At 40.6% G+C, this 23,110-nt stretch overlaps 1 protein-coding gene across 1 annotated transcript in view; it reads left to right on the top strand.

Moving 5' to 3' along the window:
* STK3 (serine/threonine kinase 3) overlaps positions 1-23,110 on the top strand; it is a 132,686-nt gene that overhangs the window by 5,673 nt on the left and 103,903 nt on the right. The window contains exons 2-6 of the mRNA XM_033071226.1: positions 1,209-1,289; positions 1,731-1,859; positions 3,802-3,916; positions 20,014-20,178; positions 20,600-20,767. Of these exons, the coding sequence (XP_032927117.1) occupies positions 1,209-1,289; positions 1,731-1,859; positions 3,802-3,916; positions 20,014-20,178; positions 20,600-20,767 (658 nt within the window). The remainder of the gene's footprint in view (positions 1-1,208; positions 1,290-1,730; positions 1,860-3,801; positions 3,917-20,013; positions 20,179-20,599; positions 20,768-23,110) is intronic.

Genomic DNA, 23,110 nt, shown 5'->3' with positions numbered 1-23,110 from the left:
AAGATTTGTCGATCTTTTCTGTCCATGCCTTCCTTCCTTTCCCTATTTTGTATTTGTTTCTAGAAAGTGTTGTGGGATAACTTACTTTCCATAAGTTCTCAACGGTCTGGTATTCTTCAAAGTTTCATTTCCCCCACAATTTTTCTCTTTTTGCATATGGAATACATTGTCTATATTTAACACTACAGCACCAGCTATTCTTCAGCTCATCTTCTACTTTATTAGTACCCTTGGCTGTCATGCAGAGTCAACTTGTTACTTCAGTCTTGCAGCAAAATTCACTGTAACTTTATGATGAAGGATTTGCATGTTGCAACCACCTGTCCCTGCTGCAATGTGTGTGTGTGGTTATATTTTCCTGTGCTATGCTCAGTGTTAGCTCTAGTGCAAGCTTGCAGCCGGGCTGTGTTTTGAGATTTGCCAGAAGTCTGGGGGCTTGGATAGCTGGGAATGTTAGAGACCAGGGAAGGGCTAGGACTGCTTGTAAAGGACAACAAATGGCAGTAAAAGGGGTTTCAAAGTGCTGGAAGAAATTACAGCATGTTACTGAGTGATTTGAGAGTGTGTGAGAGAGAACTATGGGCAAAATATGGTAATGTTATGTAATTAGAGATTTTGTTGCATCCTGTCCCTATGTGCATGTACAAAGATGCACGAGAAGCGCTTAGAGTAGTCAGCTTTTGGAATTTCAGTCTTCTGCTGCTACCTGGGAAGTGCTACCATATGCTTCCAGAATCATCTTGATTTCAGAATTCTGCTTTTAATGGTGTCATTCACTGGCTGGTGAGGGGTACAATTTAGAGACTGAGTACTTCACGTGAGTGAAGGATTTGTTTAGAAATAAAGAACAGCATGGCATCCTCTAAGCAGTAAAGGGAATGTGTTTGCATGCTGACTGGTTTTTGAGGGAAGGTAAACTTGTATTCTTTGTCTGTTTTTACTACAGCGAAGTGGTTTGAAGAGTGAATTGGTCCCATGCTGCTTTGAATTGAGTAAACATTAATGAGAAAGTGATAGTGACAAAAATTGTCACAACTTTATTCATTTTATGATACTTGATTAAAATTTTGTTACTGCAATTTAAGTATTTTATTTTCATTAAAATATATTTTTCTTTGTAATAATTTATTCTCTCTGCTTGCTTGTGTGAAAATTTGCTTGAGTTCTTTGTCCCCCAAACAAATAAATAACTTTTGTCTTTCTTGTAGTAAACTGAAAAAGCTAAGTGAAGATAGTTTAACTAAGCAGCCTGAAGAAGTCTTTGATGTTCTGGAGAAACTTGGTGAAGGGTAAGTGCTGCTATTTACAGGGGCACAGAATCAGAGGGAAACAATACATAAAGCATATGTTGGAATATTAAGTTACAGAGAGGGCAACTGTAAATGTCCTTAGGAATGTTTCTAGACAGGCTTTACTATTAAAGCAAATACATGCATCAGTAGATTTCCACATTTTCTCTTATATATTTATGCATTTTTGATGTCTGTTGTTTGTTAACACAGCAAATATACTGGAATGAAATTAGAAACTCTAAATCTTGACAAAGATTTCTTCAGTCTTGACAAAGCATCCTTCTGTCTTTCCTGAGGTCGTGGCAGAACTGATCTTTTGGCAGCCTGAAAAATGCTCAAACTTCTGCATGAGCATATGGCTTCTGTGACTTTCTGTGCATAATGGAAATAAGGAGCAGTTTGTCTTGTTTTTTAAAAAAAAATGTCTCTTATTTTTAGGTCTTATGGTAGCGTGTTTAAAGCAATACACAAAGAATCTGGACAAGTTGTAGCAATTAAACAGGTCCCTGTGGAATCAGATCTTCAAGAAATAATTAAAGAAATTTCTATAATGCAACAATGTGACAGGTAGGTATGACATTTCTGTTCCCTTTGTAAGAGTCTATATAAACATGTATTTGTACTCATGAAAATAGCTGAAATATAAGCAGCTACAGACTTTTTCATGGAAAGTAAATTGTCCAACGCAGAGTTTTTAATGAAAGGAACCACTCTATGGACTTCCTTCTCTTCTTGGTTTGGATTGAAGGAAATACAAATAGTGTACACAACAAAAACTGTTGAAAGAATAAATAGTGGCCTCTGCTTAGAATTCTCCATGCTTGCTTTACTTTGCTTTCACTGTTAAGGCCAAAGGTTACTGTTTCCTATTTAAATGTCTTGGGCTTTGTGAAATTCTGAGTTACCCGTTTCAGAAGATTGATAAGTTGTTTCTAGCAGAAGATGAATGGCTAGCGGTTAACTTACAGAGCAATATTCTCTCTTGGCTGCCTTTTTCGTGCAGGAGCATACTTTTTAAAAAGTGAACAATCTTCTAAAAGTACTGGTGGATTGTTACCTTACAGTTGTTCACAAATCTTATAATTGCAGGTCTTGTAGAGATGGAGGCCTTGATGCAAGAGTGCAAAAATTACTTTGCATTTTCTGTTGTCTGTGGAGTTTTGGGCTGCAACTTTGAAATCAGATTTATTAGTGTCAGTTTTTAAGCAAATACGAACAGTCTTTGAGATTGCACAGCAGTTGATGTTTTGAAAAGATCATCCTGTCCTGATTGATAATAACACCAAGTTGTTGCTGGGAATACTGACATAGTAGAAATCTGGCAAGAGACGGTCACGAAAATCTGTGGGTTTTCTTTAGAAGTAATCCAGCCTTCCTCACTTCATGAATTTATAAGGAGCAAGGTCAGTATGTCATGCTTGTAAATGGTAGACATTTGGACTGGCTAGGAGGAGACTGACCCACCTTTCTTTTTGAAGAGGCAAATTCATTTAGGGCTAACAGTTGTTCTTAAATGAAATAGTTTTTTGATAGTGTTGACCTGTTTTTTTTTTTAAGATAGTATCATGTTGCAGGAGGCAACTATAGGCCCTCTCTTCTTCTGATATCAGTTGTCTATGTGAAGAATGTTGTTTCTAGAAATGCTGATCCTGAAATACAGTTCCTTGCTCCAAAACAAGATGTTGTGTGATTCTACCCCATAATGTGGGTGTTCTGATGAGAAACCACAGTTTGAAATCTCAGAATCTCACTTCCTGACTTTGTGGGAGCTAGATGACAATCAATCTAGTTTAAGTTCCTCCAAAAAACCCCACCCCAAACCTTCAGTCTTTTATTTCCATAAATACACCCTCTAATAACTTCTGAAGGATGATCCTTTTCATGTTCACCACATCTGTTTCTGCCTTTCTTTGGCAAGTGACTCCCAAGGAAGCATTATGTCAAGTGACAAACTGATGAGTAGCAAATCAATGTGTTCTGTTGTGACAATACTATGTCTGGCACTGCTTCAGTATGAAAATACATTTGCAAATCCAGAAGGCTTCAAATCAACACTAGATTCTCTTTAATATGAAAGTCTAGCTCTATGCTTGAAATAAATTCATTCTTGCAAAACTGGGTAAGCATAGGTGAGTTTCCATGTTATTTTTTTCCGAAGAGAAGAAAACAAGGCAGTCTTTTTAAGAAGAGAAACATTCAAGATAGGGCTTAGAGGAGTGAAAAACAAAGCTTTTTATCAGATAACTAATGTTTGGGAAAACCATGTCTGTATTTGAAAGTTGCTGAAAACTAATATACATAATAGTGTCTTTATAATTTTATTTAGTAATCAGAATTTGTTCCAGGTAGGTAAGGTGTTGGTTAAGCTAATTACAGATTTAAAATGTATGTGGTTGCACTTGCTCTTTAGCTGTATCAAACTGTAGCTCTTACCAACAGATGTGCTGGTGATTTATTTTCCTTTTACTAAGAATTAATCTATTTATCTAACTTTTTTTTTTCCATCTAGTCCTTATGTTGTCAAGTACTATGGCAGCTACTTTAAGAACACAGATCTGTGGATTGTTATGGAATATTGTGGAGCTGGCTCTGTTTCAGACATAATTAGACTGCGTAATAAAACGGTGAGTTTTTAAAAAAAATATGTATAGAACTTCTTAAAATCAACTTGTGAATTAAAATTCAAGTCAGAATAAAAGCTGGAGTTAAAAGACAAGATTGTGGCTGATGCCTAGGGGCCTATCTGTGTCTTGGTTCCCAGGAAACAAGCTCATGCAGTTGCTGACTGTCTTTGCGCATTCCTCTGTGAAGTGGTCACAAGCAGAAGAAATGCATTTTGAAATACAAAGATCTTCGGAATTTCTTGAAAATGACTGCTTTGTAGAAGGCAAAACTGTGGCTTCTATTCCCTATCCCTTCCACCTTACAGCCACTTAGTAGCTGCATGGTTTGGAAACAAGTGTAAAATTGTCTTGCTGTCACTCAGTGATTAGGGAGCATGAGATGTAGCTGGCATTACTCAAGGAATGAGAGGGGGAAGAGATGCCAACTAAGGAATGTGAGAGGGAACCAAAATGAGGGTTGTATGGAAGTGTCTTAATGGACTTACAACAGCAGTAATAGAGAGGAAGCCTGTAGGAAGCAGGTTTTATTAGTTCTAATTAAGAAACAGTTTCTTTGAAAAGTGTTTTGTTGTAGGTGTCAAACAAGCTTGAATTTCTTTGAGTCCCTTGCTTTCAGCGAGGGGCTGCAACGTGAGGTATTCTTGTTACCAACAAGTACTCTGAGGTACTAATTGCTGGGCTTCACATTTTGTAAATACTCCCTGAAATGTTCCTTACACCTTACTTGGGAGCAGAGGGGGAAAGTAAAGGAGAGAAAAGCAATGTATAGGCCTAGAAAACAAGACATAAAGGAAAATGGAATCAGGTTTATTAGGAAGCGGAGGTGATGTTGAGACTAAAGGGAGCCCCTTTGGAAAAGGTGGCTTGTATCATGGCTGCTGATGTAATGTTGAAGTTGGTTGGATGTGCTGAAATGTTTATGGACAGATGTCCACACCAGAGGCTCTTCAAGCAAATACAGCTGTAACCTGGAGTAAATGGTAAGTTCTGTCATAGCTGGGTAATTGTTTTTAATATAAAAAAGAAGGGATTTTTGTGTACTACATGGGGTCTGTGCTATCCTGTTTCGGAAAGAGGGTAGAAATACATGTTTATATTCCTGGTGGTGATAACTGGCAAAGACTTGAAAGGTTTTGTGATACTGAGAAAATAAGCACAACTAAATGTCAAGAAATGTATTTGGCTTGGTGAGGAAGGCAAAGTCTTTATATTCAAGGTTCATGAGCACTTCGGCTTAACTTTTAGAAATAGTTGAATGAGAAAATGGTTGTCAGAGTTTACAGTGGTACCAAGAACACAACTGAACTATGGAAGTTAAAAGAAGTTAACAAGGGTGATCAGAAGTAAACACTACTTCTCTAGAAGCAGATACCAGAAGCATTTGGATATTTCTATGATGAGAAGAGTTACCTGGAGGGAGAGACGTGGTGAAAGGTTTTTAAAACCATGTGTAGCACCAAGAAAGTAAGATACGGATATCCTATTGTTTATTACAAAACAAGACTTGTGACAGTAGATGCAAAGCAAAAATTTTTTATTTGCTCATGATAATGAGGGTTACTATATCATTATAGAAGTTCTTGTAGATGCTGAGAGTTGATTTTTCGAAAGGCAACTAAACAAGGCCAGGGAAAAATGACTGTGACTGCACTCAAATGTGAAATGACTGGAGAAGGGAGTCCATGTGCTTCAGAGCTCTGTGAAAGTGAAGCAGACAACTATCACAGTTTACTTGGCAGGTACTTACATTCAGGCAGGCTACCAGATGGCTGGACAGAATTTTCATTCTGTTGTAGAATAGGGAATGTTCTAGTGCCTATAACAAAAAAAATAAGCAAAGCAGACTTCTCCATTTCTCCCTTGCTATGCCTCTGTCTTGTGAGTTTTGGGAGGTTTAGGCAGAGGCTTTGGTCTCTCTTGTTTGAATTCTCTTGCTCTTTGTGGAACAGTGGCCTGATCACTCCGACTGTGTGATGGGAATCTTGTGACTGTTACTGGAATGAGGCTGCCTAAAGTACTGGAGCATTTTGTTGATGACCTTACAATTTATTTATTTATATATTTATTGATTCATTAAATGGAAATAAGAAATGGTTTTGTGATAAGAAAATGAATATCTTCACTTTCAAACAAGGAGAGAGTTGTTTATTATTTTGTCAGAATATTTACTGAATACAGTTAGACACGTAGAGGTGTGTATTCTGTAACTTCCCTAAATTGTCAAATGAAGACTGTGGCTGAACCAAGGAAGAGTTTGTTTCTTGCTTCTTTGTATTTAAGGAAAAGAAATTAAGAAAGTTGAAGCAAAGAACCCTTTAGTGCAGTGATTAGATTATAATTTGGACTTGATCTTAAAGGTCTCTTCCTACCTAAATGATTCTATGATCATTATTAAGTCATAGGAAAAGGTGGATTTCCCCTTCTGTTTGGGGAGGAAACATTCATCTGTATTGCCCTTGTTGCTTGTCTCTAAGAATTTATTGATCATCTTTTTCTGTTTTTGTGGTTTCTCTACTTTTTCAAAAATTGTTTGTCTAGAAAGTGAACAACAGTGGGCTTTGTTCCACTGTTCTAATGGATCAGAACCAAGCAAAACAGAATCCAAAGTTAGGATAATTTTTAGTGACTGTTTGGAGCCTATTCTTAAGGAGAAGTTTGCAGCTTGGCAAGAGCAGGTTCTTGTCCAAGAGGCCTAAGCCACTAAATTGAAGTTGAAAGGACCCCTGCGATTCTGCCTGGAGTCTTCTAGTGTGTCAGGCAGATCAGCAGCACTTCTGCAAATTCGTGATGCTTGTTAGCTCCTCTGGGGTGTGTTGTTCTTGAGTCCTGGGCAACAAAGCTAGTTTTGTCTACTTTTCTCAGAGACTGGTTTGGGAGGTACATGTATCTTGTACATTCAAACTGTGGGTTGCTGCCAGGAAGGGCAGTTCTGCTGTTGTCCTCCACCCTGACTGATGTGTTCCTCCTGCCTTTTCCAAGCCTCAGATGCAGTGATTGTCTGTGGCTGCAGGGTGATCTTTAATAATGATATGATGTGGTGGGGGAACTTCCTCTCTGTTCTGTCCTCCCCACCCCCTCATGAGCTAACTCTGGGCTTATTGTGGCAGCACAGTGGCTTGATCTGATGCAAGGAATGAGCTGTGCGGAAAGGGAAGGAAGAGAATGTACAAGACTGACTTTCAGTGTCAATAGAATTAGATAATTAGAGTGTGAAGCAACACTCTGTCTTACTGGCTGCTTTTAACTTAAGGGAGAATATTTACACACAACCAACCTTGTCTCTTTAATGATAATTAAGGATGCATTTGCTCATCCACTAATCATGATTAACTGAGTCATTCTAATCCTGGCTCTTTGGGGACCAAATTCAATTGGCTGGAACATACCTGGTAGTGGCTATGTTGTACAGTTATCAGACGACCCTGTCTTATTTGGGTCAGGAATGCAAGTAACAAGTGTAGGAATTGATAGCTGTGCAGGTACTGTGTAATTGGGCCCACAGATTGTGCATTTTGTATCTAATATTACTTCCTTTACATGACAATTTATCAGTTACATATATAATGCCTCATGTACTCTTAATGATTAACTTCTGCCATGTTTTCATAGCTAATTACTTTTTGCCATGTGTTTAAGCTCCACTAATTCAAGTGAATAGCATATCCAAATCTCTGGATGCTGTATTTAAATGTCCTACTGGATTTGCTTTCTCTGTATGTTACCATGGAAATCCAGAGTAAATCTTTTGTTATCCGGGCTAAAGGCATTTTGCTCATAGTGATGTTGTTTTGCAGTTTTTGCAGTTTTAAGCAGTCATGTTTCTCAGTAATTTCACAGTTAAAATAGTTTCAATTTGTACGCCTTTGCTTTACTAAAGTACATTAAAGATTATTAGCTATCTAGGGCCTAGTACCTCTTATATTTTTTAAGTAGTGTCTATTGCAATGTAACTTGCTCAGTTGAGCCCACATGGATTAATTAACACCCAGACAGTCCATACACAAAGGCTGAAATTCCTTCTACGCTGGCTCACTTGCTTATCTGATCTTGGTGACCATGGACAAGTCCATCCTGGCTATACTGCTGACCATGTTCTGTCAGTGGGCTTTCCAGGTGATGAACTGACTCAAATGGGCTAATCAGCTATGTTACTATTCAGAGACTGATCTTTGGGCCAACATTCTTAAATTGCTCTTCTCTGCAGCCAGGTTGAGGAAAAGGAGGAAAGAACTTGATCACAAATGTCATGGTTGCCTTATTCTGTGTTTAGCCTTACAAAGCAGGGTAGCTTATAATAGCTGCTGCAATGCAATGCTGAGATTTTCAGTACTTGTCTGGTAAAATCCTTACTATGGCTCTGAATGATTGACTGTTACATAAATGCTGGGAATTATTTTTCCTTAGTTCTTTAGGTTAGCATTGTAACTTCCTTAAAAATGGTTTGTACTGTCTGACTCTCAAAGTGATAGACCTTTCTTTCAACCTTGCATTAAACTGTACTCATCTGTTTGGAAATTTGCTCATGAAAATTACTTGTTTTCTCTGAGCTGAAAAATCTTTGTATGCCAGAAACAAGATGCAAGTTGTGTTGGCTAATTTTTGTGAAAGAAAAGGAAGCTTGAGCTACATTGGCATTCATCCATTTCCAGAATAACTATGTGTTTATTTCATGCAAATACAGTTGACCAACAGCATTCACAAATGGGGAAGTTTCAAAACAAAGACTGACCATGCAGCATCCTCTGGTAAATGAGTGCTTTGGGATACACTAACTGTCCTCTCTTCCCCCTTTTTCTACAGTGTTAGCAGATCATGCTCACTCAGTGAGGAATAATATGCTATTAAATTATACATCCTCTGAAGTCCAGTATTTATTTGTCAAGTACTATAACAATTGCTCTGAAGACAGAATTATTTCTCCCCAGACTTTATCTGATCTTCCTGTTTCCATTGAAAGAAATACTGTTGTTAACTTGTGCCGTGAACATCTACAAGTCAGTTCTAAGAAGAATTTGATTCCTGGATGATTTCTGTTGTTTCCTACAAATGCATAAAATGTTGGAGTTCATTTTGTGGGCAGTCTTAAAACTAACCATGTAATACTAAAATGCTCAGCATCATATAATTCTGTTTAAACAAGTGTATTTCTTGGAAGAAAGCTTACAAAATACTACTTCAGTTCTAATGCCTGTATTTGCTGGGTTTCACAATATTTATGTTTGCTATTAATCACTTTGCAGTCAGGTCACTGCTAAAAGATGAGAGACTATAATGTGTTGAGGGGGAGATAGAATTTTCGCATTTTTTTCTGATCTGAGCAAACTGACCAGTTGCGCAGTCAACAGATCTCCTTTGCCTCTTCACCCATGTTTCAGAAAACAAATCTGTGGAACTTTTGGGAGAGTAGAGGTTGCGTCTGTGGCTTGAAGTCAGTTACTCATTTTTCAAACTGAGCTGCTAATGGTTTTTCAAAAAACAATTGTTAGAATTACTCAATGCAAGCAGCAGGTTTTATTTCCCTCTTGTAAATAATTTTCATTGAGTGCCAGTTTTAAGTTGCTCAAACAATAAAATGACCATGTAAACATAGAATATGAAGAAATTTATAATAAAATCTTGCAATAAAAGGTAACTGTTTAAATGAATGTTTAGTCAGGTCAGTCATCTGCTGGTACCCCATATACAGCTTGCACTGCAAAGCACATAAAATCTTATTTCTACTATAATAAGGGGCAGAAGTTTAACCTTATTGCCTCCCCACACCACTCTTTCCCCTCAAAAGAACCGCATCATTGTTTGCCTTGGAGAGACAGAAATATTGGCTGAATTTTTAATATATTTCCAGTTTGAGACAAACTTTCTACATAGAAAGGTATAATCTGGGCAATAAAGTTTGTCTCCATTCAAGGAGTTAAGCCAAGTTTCATTACTGACTTCCACATATATTTTATTTTTCAAGTAAAGAATCTTTAAAGTTTGGATGGGTTTATTGCTATATATTATTGCGGTGATGAAGTGGAGGAAATGTAGAAAAAGTTCAGGTAAAAGAAAGCCTACTGTTTTGAATTTGGATGTCTATTTTAGAGGTGGTAAGGAAGCAGGTGAACAGTGTGCCACTGATTTGGAATAAATGAAAGTTTTAATTTGAAAGGGACCTCTGGATTGGCTCGGTGAATCTACTTTTCCAAGGAAGTCCAGTTAGTGTTCAGGACCTTTTTCAGATCAGTTTTAACAATCTGAAAAGCAAGAGACTCAACGGTCTCTTTCTCCAGCCCCATGAACTTTTATTTATGATCAGTGAGGATTGTTTTGGTTTGTTCTAGCCCCTCTAATCCAGTTCTAGCTGGACTCTTCAATTTGTCAGCCTTTCTTTTATAGCAGCCTGGAACTGGGCATGGTGTTTGATTTGGCTTTACAAGTGCTAAATAGAAGGGAATATTTACTTGACCTGACTGTGCTTGCCTGATGAAGGCCAGTCTGTGGATAGATATTGCTGATGTTGCTGACTTATGTTCAGCTTGTCTTCTAGAGCCACCCAGAACCTTTCCTGCGGGAATGTTCCCTGCCACATTGACCAGTCCAATACTGGTCATGGCATGGGGTTCTTCTCCCCTGCTGTGGGACTCTGCTGTTGTTGAGCTGCTGTATTTGTGGTCAAGCTAATTTTTCCAGCTCGTTGAGATCCCTCTACATGGCAGCCCTGCCCTGTCTTTTAGTGTACTGACTGTTTCCACCCTATTTCATGTCATCCTCAAACCATGATGGGTGTGTTCTTGCTCCTTGTTCTGGCTGTTATCAAGATGTTGGGGAGTATTCACCCTGTGATCAATCTCTGAGAACATTACTTATGGCTAGTTCTTGGTTACATTGTGAACCGCTGCTGGGCCTGACTATCCAGCTGATTGCTCTTCTACGTCTTTTCCATGATTCCCCAGATTTAGTTAGAAACTTTTTTTGGAGACTGACAACAATCTTTGTAAAGTCAAACGAAATTACAATAAATTCACGAATACAAGCCGCATGGAGTATAAGCCGCATATCCGGTGTGTTGGCAACATTGATGTCTTTGTCAATAAATAAGCCGCACCCGGAATATTAGCCGCACTTTAGTTCGCTGCGAACTTTCACAAAGTCGTCATTTAGTAACACAATCGCGGGATCGCCGGGGCTTACTGGCTTACTGCCGACCTTGGAAACATTGTTTCCAAGTGAAAAAAGACACACCCTTTATTTACAAGCCCAAAAAGACAGGAACAATAGTGTGGTCATTTTGCGAGCATTCCCAATGGATCCGCGTTGCCTTTAAACAGCCGCTCAGCCACGCGGGCAGGCAGCTGAGCTCCGAGCGGAGCCACATCTCCGTGCTGGCACAGGAGCGGCCGTTGTAGCCCTCACGGCCTGCGGGGGGAGCGGCCGTTGTAGCCCTCTCCCTGCGAGCCGAGTGGCCGTTCTACCCCTCTCCCTGCGGGCTGAGCGGCTCCCCCAGCCCTCTCCCTGCGAGCCGATCGCCCACTTCATCCCTCTCCCTGCGGGGAGAGAGGCTCCCCCAGCCCTCTCCCTGCAAGCCCAGCCAGCCCCGTAGCCGCACAAGACTGAAAACACTTAAAAAAGTACAGAGAAATATCACACACTTTTATCGAACTGCCGAGGTAACTCACCCCGATAACAACCCCCGCCCCTCAGTAACGCCGCCATCCACAGGCAGGCAATAAGCTGTTCTCTGATTGGTTCATCGTCGGAACAACGGGAAACCATGGATTTCAAACTGTTTTGGCTCAGGACTGGACTGGTATGATACTAGGTAAGGGCAGATATCACATTTTTGTTCATAGATTAGCCGCACCCAAATATTAGCCGCACTTCCGGGTTTCCACCAAAATTTTTGTCTAATTACTGCGGCTTGTATTCGTGAAATTACTGTATGTTCTCAGCTTTCACTTCGTCCTCATAGGAAAGTGACCAGGTTAATTTAGCATGATTTCCTTCTGGTCAACTCATGCCAGCTGTTTCCTGTCACCCTATTATCCTTTGTGTGTCTAAAAATTAGCTTCTCTGGGGATTCACCCCATAATATCATAGGGCCTGAGGATGAGCTGATCAGCCTGTAGTGTTCCTCAGGTTCTTCTTCTTGCCCATTTTGAAGATGATGGTATTGTAAGGGGCTGATTGCTGTAACCTTTTAAAGTTCCTGGTGGAAGAATGGCTCCTTTATTTGCCATGAGAGTGGACCTAGCTGATGTGTTCTACCTAATCAGAGTGTTTAGATGCAGTGATCTGATACTTCCTGGAAGCATTGACTTAATGTGCATGTATTAGTGTAAAAAGAGCAGCTGCGAATGGACTTAGTTAAAACAACTAAGCTGACCCAGACCCCTTTAGAGGGGCCTCAGGAAGGAGAATGACTGTGTGCCAGAGAACCTGTGGACAAGTTGTCCCCAATAGTTGCATGGGTTACGTGGTGTGTGATGGACTGGATAAACACACCTGTCAGTCTGCCCTGTGTGTGGCATCCATAGTCAGTTAGATATAAATATGTGAATTAGATGTCTATTGTAGTCTCCTAATAAATGTGGAACACTAGAATTTGCTGCTTTGCTCCAGATTTTGATTTTTAAGATTGGCTTCATATCTAATATATTCTATATAAGCTATAGAGTTGTTTATCTCTATCATCCACATTCTTTTTTAATATATAATCTGCATGTGATTTTGATGGTGAAGGATTAGAAGTTGCCCCATGGCTGACTCTTATTTAGAGGGTAGCACCAACCCATCAAAGACACAGCATACAGGATTAGAACTAGCCAAAGATACCAAACAGATAAAGGTTCCACAAGGTTTTACGTGAGGATTCTGACACGAACAGAAATCAGAAACAAAGCAGAAAGATTATGACTGTGAAATTGTACTAAGGTGCAAGGTGTAGAGCTGTGCTGATGGAAGAATGATGCTGTGCTTGTAAAAGCTCAGAATAAAATAGACCAACTTTTTAACGGGAGAAATACTGCCCATACAGCTTGATCAGGAATAGACTAGTATGAGAACCGTACATCTAGATCAGGATGGCAACATAGTTTTATATTAATATGAAATACTTTAATTTCTTTTAATTGTTCTGTGTGGTGATTATCAATGGCATTGCTTGTATGTCAGTATCAAACTCCTTCTAAAGGTAGTGAGTACTGGGTATTGAGTAGATGGTAAGTTTTGTGCTGTGACGAAGAATGAAATGGTCTGGTTCTGTACTTAGCTGTTTGTATGTTGAAAGTCACTTGTAGGGACACAGTCACTACACTGCCTATATAGCAACTTTTAACCATGCTTATGAGGACAGATTCTGATTTAGAATAAAGAAGGGAGGAGATGTAATTAGGAAGCACTTTGATGTGGATTTGTGGCTTTGTGAATAAATTAATAGTTGTAGGAGCTTTGGTTCTGTTTTTATGTAGTTTGGTCTCTTGTTACTTCCAACAACTGGTAGGCTAAAAAAGTGTCTCTGCCTCCACTTATTTCCCCAAATTCCATCAGGTTTGCATTAGTTTATGTGTTAGCTAGTCTCTATGATGTAAAGAATGGTATGCTATTTTTTACCATGTTAAAAAAAAATAAATCAGTATTTCTCAACAAAACAGGGTTTTTTCCTATCTTGTAAATACAAAGACATAAGGTAGTGATGCATTTAGGTAATCTGTATTCAAGAATATGCCCATGTGTCCTTTTTATACGGGAATAGAATGATGGAATACATTGTAAAATCCATATAGGGTTAACTGATATGCTTATCACAGGAAGAAAAACAGAATAGAACAGAAAACAGTATTTCAGTTAGAAGGGTCCTACAACGATTATCTGGGCCTACTGGCTCACCAAGTCAGGGCTGACCAAAAGCATGTCGTTAAGGGCTTTGTCCAAATACCTCTTACACACTGACAGACTTGGGACATTCACCTCCTGTAACAAGCCTGTTGCAGTGTTAGACCACCCTCAGTAAAGAAATGCTTCCCAATGGCCTGTCTAAACCTCCTGTGGTACAGCTCTGAACCATTCCCACTTGTCCTATCCCTGAATACTGAGGGAAGAGCTCAGCATCTCCCTCTCCATGTCCCCTCCTCAGAAGCTGTAGAGAGCTGTGAGGTCACCCCTCAGCCTCCTTTTCTCCAAATGAAACAAGCCCAAAGTCCTCAGTCCCTTCCAACAGGACATTACCTCCAGCCCTTTCATCACCTTTGTTGCCCTCCTCTGGACACATTCTCATCCTTTCCCCTCATTCTTCAGCTGTGGGGCCAGAGCAGCATACAGAGCTCAAGGTGAGGATGCCCCCAGGCTGTACAGCGTGAGTCACCTCTGTGACAGCTGGTGACGCTGAGTTTGATTTACACCATGAAGGGGTTTGTCCTCTGGGCTGCCAGGGTGCATTGCTGGCTGCTACTGAGCCTGCTGCTGACCAGCGCACACAGATCCCTTCCTACAGGACTGCTCTTGAGCCATTACTTTCCCAGTTTATGCTGGTCCCTGCATTACTCCATCCCAGATGTAGAATCTGTTATTCAGGCTTGTTCAGTTTCATTCTGTTCATTGTTGCCCAGTGCTCCATTCTGTCCAAATCTGTCTGCAAGATTTTTCATTCTAACAGCATCTCCCACTTTGGGATCCTCAGCGAACTTTACTAATGGTGCATTCAATTCCTGTATCCACTTTATTGATAAAAGTAGTGGACAAAACTGGCCCTGGAATTGAGGGTACATCACTGGTGATAGGTTACCAGCCAGATGTAGCCCCATTCACTACAACCCTTTGAGCCCTGCCCTTCAACATCTAGCTCACTGTGTATCCACTCATCTTGCAGAAGGATGCCATGAGGAACAGTATCATAAGCCTTACTTAACTAAAAACCAGTATCCACCACTTACTTTTCATTCTCTGTGGGTGGGTGACCTTACTATGGAGGATTAATTAAACAGGACTTTCAGTTTGTGATCGCATGTCAGCAGTGCCTGCTGATTTCATTGTGCTTTCAAAGCCTCTCAGTAGTAACTAGTATGATGCTCTCCATTAGTTTTGTAGACACTGAGATTAGACTAACAGGGTCCTGCCTCATGCCCTTTTTGTAAATTGGAATAACACTGCCTAGCTTTCAGTCAGCAGGGAGCTCAACCACTAATTTTTCAAGAACTAAAGTTAGTGATTTTACCTCCTTAGGAAGACATACTTGCCTTTTGTTCAGACAAAAGACATACTTGCCTTTTGTTAACTAATTTATTTATTCCTTAGTAGTGCTGTATTTTGGAATTTGTTTATTTTGGGGCGATAGTGAAACTTTAAATACAGACAAGTCAGCTAAAACAAACCATCCATGATCTATTCAAATTGGTGTAAAATGCACCTAATTTTGTTGTATGGAGTTGTAAATTATACTAATACAGAATCATTGAATGGTGGATGCTGAAAAGGACCTCAGGAGGTCATTTGGCCCAACCAGCCTGCTAAGGAAAGGCCATCTAGAATTGGCTGCCCAGGGCCATTTCTGCATGGTTTCCAAGGAGGGAGACTCCATCAATTCCCTGGGTAGAATTGGCTGCCCAGGGCCATTTCTGCAGGGTTTCCAAGGAGGGAGACTCCATCAATTCGCTGGTTAAGCTGTTCCAGTGCTTAGTCATATTCATAGGAAAAAGTTTCCTGCTATTTAGAGGGAACCTCCCGTGTTTCAGAGTGCATCCATTGCCTCTGTCCCTGTCACAAAGCACCACTGAAGAGAACTTGACTTTGCACCTTCCCTTCAGTTATTTGCATGCATTGAAAAAAATTCCCCATGAGCCTTATCTTCCTCAGGCTGAACAGTCCCAGCTCTTCAATCTCTTCTCCTGGGAGGGATGTTCCAGTCCCTTGATCATCTTTGTGGCCCTTTGTTAATTCTCTCTGCTGTGTCCATGTCTCTTGGCAGACTGGATGGGGCACTTGGTTCCATGGTTTAGTTGAGGTGTTAGGGCATGGGTTGGACTGTATCTTGAAGGTCTCTTCCAATCTAGTGATTCTACGATGTAGAGAACTTTGTAATTTCTGTACTTTCACTGTTATGCATAGATAGTATGTGTTCTGCAAAAAGTTTAAATTGCACAAAAATAATGAAATTAATGATTTTGAAATATATTTTTTAATACTTTTTCTGTGGTGATTGCATGGAAATGTTCAATATGGCAGTGCATTATTCTCTGAGAAGGTAATTTTGTCTAGGGAAGGTGAGTGTATTTTCTTGGCTTCTTGAGTAAGGCTGGGTATAATTCATTTCATCCTTCTAAATATTATTAGGTATTAAAACCAAACATTTTGTCTTAGTATTATTGTGCCCATACTTGGCCATGTTTAGCAACAATATAAGCAGGAGTGATTTTAGTGACTGCATCATGTTATAAAGATGATAATTATATGATGCACAGGTGGATAAATCTAAGACATCTGGAGCTGGGATTGATGTGTCTTGGAACAGCATAATTCTGTTCTTCCTTTTTTCCTGTGCTTCCCTGTTACTACTGTTCATGACAAAGATGACTTGTACTCTCTGTCTGTTTCTTGGAGGTGATATTCACTTCTCTGAGCTTTTTTGAGCACTTTGTCTCTTTGGATGTGTAAATACTTTGTTCTTCTGCAATATTTAGCCATGCTGGAGCTTTACTTTGCTGAGGGTCCCCAGATGGTGCATCAGGGTGCAATACTCCAGAATTCTGTTTCGGTTTTCTGGATTCTCTCTCCATAGCTTCTTTGCCAGCTTTTGGTTCCAGTGTTCTGTTAGCCTCTCCTTTTGAGAGCTGGATTTTGCCATGCGTGGCGCGCAACAAAGTAACGAATTACTGGCAGGTGCTCAATTTGCAAACATTTTTCAAAGATCGGTGTAACCTTTAAACGCAGCCCCAGGCGCCCTCCCCGTGCAGCGGGCCCCGGCACTCCCGCACGCCCCCAGCGCCGGCTGGCACGGCTCACGGCTCCTGGCTCCCACCGCTCGGCCGCGCTGCGTCCCGGCTTCCCCGTGGCTGGTGGCGGTGGCCGCGCCGCTTCTCCCCGCTTCCCCGTGGCGGCGCCACTTCTCCCTGCTTCCCTGCCACTTGTCGCCTCTTTGCTGCAGGGGCAGGAGCTTCGCCGCCGCTTTGCTGCAGGGGCAGGAGCTTCGCCGCCGCTTTGCCGCGGGGGCAGGGGCTTCGCCGCCGCAGCACTTTCCCCCAACCACCCGGGCCGCGCTGCCGCTGCTCCGATGCCGCCGCCGGGCGGGGTCTGCTCGGGGCTGTTGCGGCCTCGCACTTCTCGTTCCCTCCGCGCCCGGGCTAGGGCCGCCCGGGTTCTCGTTTCCCCCACACCTGGGCCGGGGCCGGCGCTGGCGCCGCCCGGCTTCTTGTTCCACCTGGGCTGGGGCCGGTGGCAGCTCCCTCCCTCCCCGCGTGGCTCCTGCCGGCCGTGGCTGCCCGCTTCTGCCCCACCCTCGCGACTCGGCGCTCCTGCGGCACCGTCCCCCCATTGCGGCTCACACTTCTGGGTTTGCGAATTTCGCAACTTTGTCCATCATATAAGGCGCACCGGATTATAAGGCGCACTTCCGGATTCGGGGGAAACATTTAGTCAAAAGGGTACGCCTTATAGTCATGAAATTACTGTACATAATGAGGATTGTCTTTCTCCAGATTGCCTTTTGACCATACTTCAATTTATCTTAGAGTTGATTTAAAGTCCCTTCTTGACTGACTCTAGATCAGATAGATGTTTTACTCCCATGGTACAATGCCAGAAAAGTAGCCTTATTTGAACTGTGTATGACAGGGTTTTCAGTTCTTCTAGCATACTGTCCTTTGAAGCAGCGTAGCAGTCAGCATAAAGTAGCACAAATAAAGGCTTTGAGCAGTGTGCTGCTGAATTGAAACTCTGAAAGAGCTCAGAGATAAATGGTAGGCAAGGAATGCATAATGCACAGCAGAGGCGGTAAGTGCTTGGCTTGGAGCTAATATACCACCATCAATTTGATCCTCTGCTTGCATAGAAAAGGTTTATAAAAGTGTCTGGAGCTCTTGGGGTATATCAACACATGCCCTTTTTTGAAAGCAGTGCCAATTTGAGCAGCTACTTTGCTTTGTCCTTCTTTATTGTGCCATGAGTTGAATTCAGGAACTGTTTTATTGGAAAAATAATTTGGCAGACAGGTTTTTTTTAACTAGGATCTGTCTTACTGTTGTTCAGTGGAAGGGCTGAGACATAGTGTGAGTTACTGCTGTAGGTTGCAGGGAAGGGAGGGAGTGGAGCTTGGGACTGCTGTCTAATAAATGTATGTGCAACTGTGCCCTTGGGCTCCACACCTAGGTTTTATGAGATTGGATAGAAACTGCAACAGGAAAGTGGTTTTGTTTTGTTAAATAATTAAAACTTGTTTTTAAACAGCTAAGTGCAGATAATCTTGCTGACTAATATTTTTTTTTTCCTTTTTGTTGATTCATTCTTTTGACTTAGAGTGATTGCAAGTCGGTTTTTTGTTTCTTACGGGCTTTTGATGGTGGTTGTTGGAGGGAGGTGTGGATGTCTCCCAACACTTTCAGAACTGAAACTGAAAGGAATTGCTATTGCTTAATTTAATTTCTGGATAATAGGGTTGGAAAAGTAGAAGAAAGAAGCAGTTGCAATCAAATCAGAGTATTCATCTTCAGTTTTACAGTTCCTTGCATTTCTGAGAATGTGTGAAGTGATTACAATAATTTCACGAATACAAGCCGCACTGAGTATAAGCCGCATCGCCGGGTGTTGGCAAACATTTCGTTCTTTGTCCATAAATAAGCTGCACCTGAGTATAAGCCGCTCTGTCGTTTGCAGGGAGGACCTGCGTGCAACGAAGTTGCCAAATAGTAACAGAATTGCGGCAGGGCGGGGTTTACTGGCTCGGCTCGACCGTGCGGGTTCGGGGCTGCCGACAGGGCTGGGTGGCCCAGCTCGGCGCTGCCGCTCGGTGGCGGGGGGGGCACAGAGCCCGCCGGCACCCGCGGCGATGGTGGGAGGCAGGGATAGAGGCACCCCGCTCCTGTGGCAGCGGCACGCGGGGACGGGAGCCCCCCGAGCCGTGGGGCCAGCAGCACGGAGCCCCCTGCCTCCCCCCGAGCCATGGGGCCAGCAGGAGGGAGCTGCCCCGCCTTCCCCACCCCCTGTGCTGCCTGCATAGAGCAGCTCCACCCGCCGCACAACAGAGTAACCAATTTGTAACAACTCGTAAATGCCGGGTTTTACTGGCAGGTGCTCGAGTCAGTTTGCACTGACTCGGTTTGCACTCCCGGGGTTGAAAATGTCAGAAAAGTATTCACATATTGGCCACTCCTGAGTATTAGCCGCATTTCCGGTGTGGGAACAAAATTTTGGTCAAAACAGTGCGGCTTGTATTCGTGAAATTACTTAGTTGTTATATTGACGCATCAGTGTACTGTAATTAACTGGCATTTCAGTTGTATGGATAGTTTCTTTGTATTTCCTTGAGCAATTGCATCATATGGAATGAATTATGTGTGCGTGTTTTTGCTTTTATTTGAGAAAAAATGCTGATGAAAATCTGAGAAGTGTTCGCAAGGGGTCTGGTACCTGAAGAAGAGGCTTCTGCTGTTTCTCTGATAACACTTGATGGGAGCTTATGTGTTCTTATGGAGTTGATCTAAAGTGATGAGGATAAACAACTGCTAAGTGATGACTTACTCAAGACTGTTGTTTATGAAGCAAATAAAAGAAAATATGTCTCAATTTTTTTCGTTCTGTTTTCTTTGATAATGAAATGTCTGTCAGCTTGTTGCCAGTTGACTTGCAATTTATTGTAGAATTTGTGATGGCACGTGACTCTGCAGTGTACTAGAGCTAAGTGCAGCATTTTGGCCTGCCACATCTACACAACATCTTTTCTCTACAGTTGGCATTTATTAATTTTTAAAAATTATTTTTTAACTTTAAAACTGAAGTTTTTCTGGCCTGCTGAAAAAAAAGTCAAGCATTGTTCTCTTTAAAATAATCACTATGAAAAGATCATTATTTAAATAAGTCAAATATATGTGCCTTATTTGTATACCTGAAAATGGTTTTATGTTTTCATGCAGCTAACAGAGGATGAAATTGCAACTATTTTGAAATCTACTCTTAAAGGACTTGAATACTTGCACTTTATGAGAAAAATACATAGAGATATAAAAGCTGGAAACATCCTTCTGAACACCGAGGGACATGCAAAATTAGCTGATTTTGGTGTAGCTGGCCAGTTAACAGTAAGTAACTGTGGAAAGATCATTAAAAAATGCTGTAGTGCTTCCAGCCTTGTTCTTTCACCTTTGTCTTCTGCCTTGAATTTTATGTGCCTGAACAGTGTCCCTGCCACTAGTGGTACAGTGGCAGAATTAACATTCTTTATCACAGTGTGTATTTAATGTAGTGCAGGGCTATTTAGTTTTCAATTGTTTGTTTTTATAACCTAGTCTGTCAAGTACCTGATGATGCCTTTAAATTTTGTTTGAGGTTTATGATTATTGTCACCTCTTTGGCTGATGGGCTGAATCTGTTTGGTTTTAATTGGAAGTCACTACCCTTTGACCTTTAGGTGGATAATTTAACTTCTAAATACAGAATTGATGTAAAAATAACATGAAAATAAGCATCTCTGGTTTAATTGCATAAATAATATAATTACAGGACACAATGGCAAAACGTAATACTGTTATAGGAACTCCATTTTGGATGGCTCCTGAAGTCATACAAGAGATTGGCTATAACTGTGTGGCAGACATCTGGTCCCTTGGTATAACTTCGATAGAAATGGCTGAAGGAAAGCCTCCATATGCTGATATTCACCCAATGAGGGTAAGTCTGTGTTGGTGGCATTTTTTTGTTTGTTGTATTAAAGAAAAACAACCCTCACACCCACAAAACATTCAAAGCCCCCTAAACTGGAATCATGAAGCTGTATGTTTATGAATTAAGATTTTAATACTAACAATTTTTACTTTCTGTATTGCTTTCTCTTGACTCCACTTTGCCTGAGTTTTAACATGTTTCTGTAAGGTTTCAGAATGCCTTTATCTCCATTTGAGAGGGAGCTACAGCAGGAAGCTCTTAATTGGCTTTGGGGTAGTATATAGAATCTGTTTCATACTCTACTTGCACTTGGAGTCTTCCATCACCAAGAATCTGTTTGCATTTGAAAGGCAGTTTTGAAATAACGGGTGATCTAATTGTTAGTAGCACCTGACAGCTTTTTAGTGACTCTTAAAGTCTCTTACTGAATTAGTTTACTTTTTGCAAAATAAAATGTAGATAGAATTAGTTGCTTTGTGAAGAGTAGCCCTTACAAAGGAATTGCTTGAAGAAGTTAATGGGGAACAATGTTTATCTTGGGGTAACTTGACGCTGTTAGTCATGCTGTTATTATTTTTGTAATGAGCTATAGAAGAGCTATGCTGATTGCACTGAGCATCAATAAACACTGCATTCTTGAATTGTTTAAAACCCATTTTGAATTAAGAGGGTACTTTATATTGCTTAAGGCATACCTTTTCCCAGAAAGGTATTTGCTGCAAAATTGTCATATATACCTGAATTATTTTATTCAGTTTTCTTTTGCTGGTACCTCATATATCAGAATCTTAATATAATGAAGCCATCAATATAGAAGAAGGTACTTTTCATATACAACCACTGTAATGTGATGCACATCTGAATTCAAGTGTATTTAGTGCTATTTTTGTTTGTGGGGTTCTTGATTTTTGGTTGTATATGCTCTTTGGAGGAGAGATGTTTCCTGAAATTTCTGTTAAAGCTAGTAAGTGATTTTCATTTAGAAATAGTACATAATTTTGCAAGCAAAATTTAATTGGTTTTGTGCACCATATTTGTTTTCCATGTAATTAACGATTTTGAAATTACAATTCAAAATAAAAATGCTCAGGGGAAAGCTGAGAACAAAATAAGTATCTCTGAAGCTGGATTTTGATGGGAATTTAAGTTAACATGAAATAACCTCTAACAATATTTTGAAGCGTGATTGATGACAAATTAACTACACTTGATTGTGCTGGGATTTTTGGTTAGACTTCTTACAAAAATGCCTTAATTACATCTGAGTAACATTACTGTATGTAGTTGCACCAGCTGTTGAAAGGTGAGGACTACATTATCAGAGAGGATTTTTATGTGCATGACAATCACTGCTTATAAATCAAAGGTCACTGAGTTTGAATGCTTGTGGATCTGTTTAATTCTTGCAATCAAGTGAATGCTATCAAAGGCCAACATAATTTAACACAATTCTGGGTTACACACAACATGTGTTCTTGTTAATAAATTACGTTATGGTTTTTAAGGGCTTGTATGTAGTTAGTACTCTTTTGTATATTTGATACCTCTAGTTTTTCTTAATTTTTATTAGTGAGTTGTTACAGTGGTTAACAAGAAGTACACAGATTTAAGCTGCAATAGTTTTTCTGGTGTCATATGATACAGCTTCACAGGACTTTTGGCCATATGTAGATGCTTTGTTTTAGTTATGACACAGAATTGATATAGGCAAGCATGAAAGCTTGGGCAAATTTTCATTGCTTTTTGTAGATGTTACTGGAGTTCTGTGGTATTTATGTAAGGCACAATTTTGTTGCCTGGGAATGCACAGCAAAATTACCATGCACACTATTTTGCTGTAGGCTGGTTGGCACTGCCACAAAGGTAATGCACTGCCAGTAGGCCATTTCCTTGTCAACTGCATTTACAGCTTAATAGAAATATTACATGACTTCTTTAAACAAGTGTTTTGGCAGAGAGGAAATAGCAGATTCCATGCAAACAAGCATAGCTTCCTCTGCTTAACCACACTCTGACTACTCCAAAGAATTGTACTAGTTTCAGCTGGGAAAGAAGACGTGGGGGGTGCAAAATGGAATTTCAGGTGGGAGTGGGAAGAGGAAGCAGGTTTTTTCTGGTTAAGTGTTCCTGTCATAGTGTATTTGATTCTAAGTGTCATCCGTGCTATTTAACTTGTTCCTGCTGCAAACCTGAGTTCAACAGGAGCTGGAGTTGTCACACTTGGTTTGAGGCTCAAAGGTCAAGAGCATTTGCCAGCTCAGTAGTTTTAATGCTTTATTCACCTAAGAATTATGGACTGCCTCACACACTCGATGTCAGAGTCCTTTTCTGCATTTACTAATGATGAAA

This window comes from Catharus ustulatus, chromosome 1 (assembly GCF_009819885.2).
Source record: "Catharus ustulatus isolate bCatUst1 chromosome 1, bCatUst1.pri.v2, whole genome shotgun sequence".
In the NCBI taxonomy this organism is placed as follows: Eukaryota; Metazoa; Chordata; class Aves; order Passeriformes; family Turdidae; genus Catharus; species Catharus ustulatus.
The sequence above is the reverse complement of the archived record's forward strand: the minus strand, read 5'-3'. Positions and strand labels throughout refer to the sequence as shown.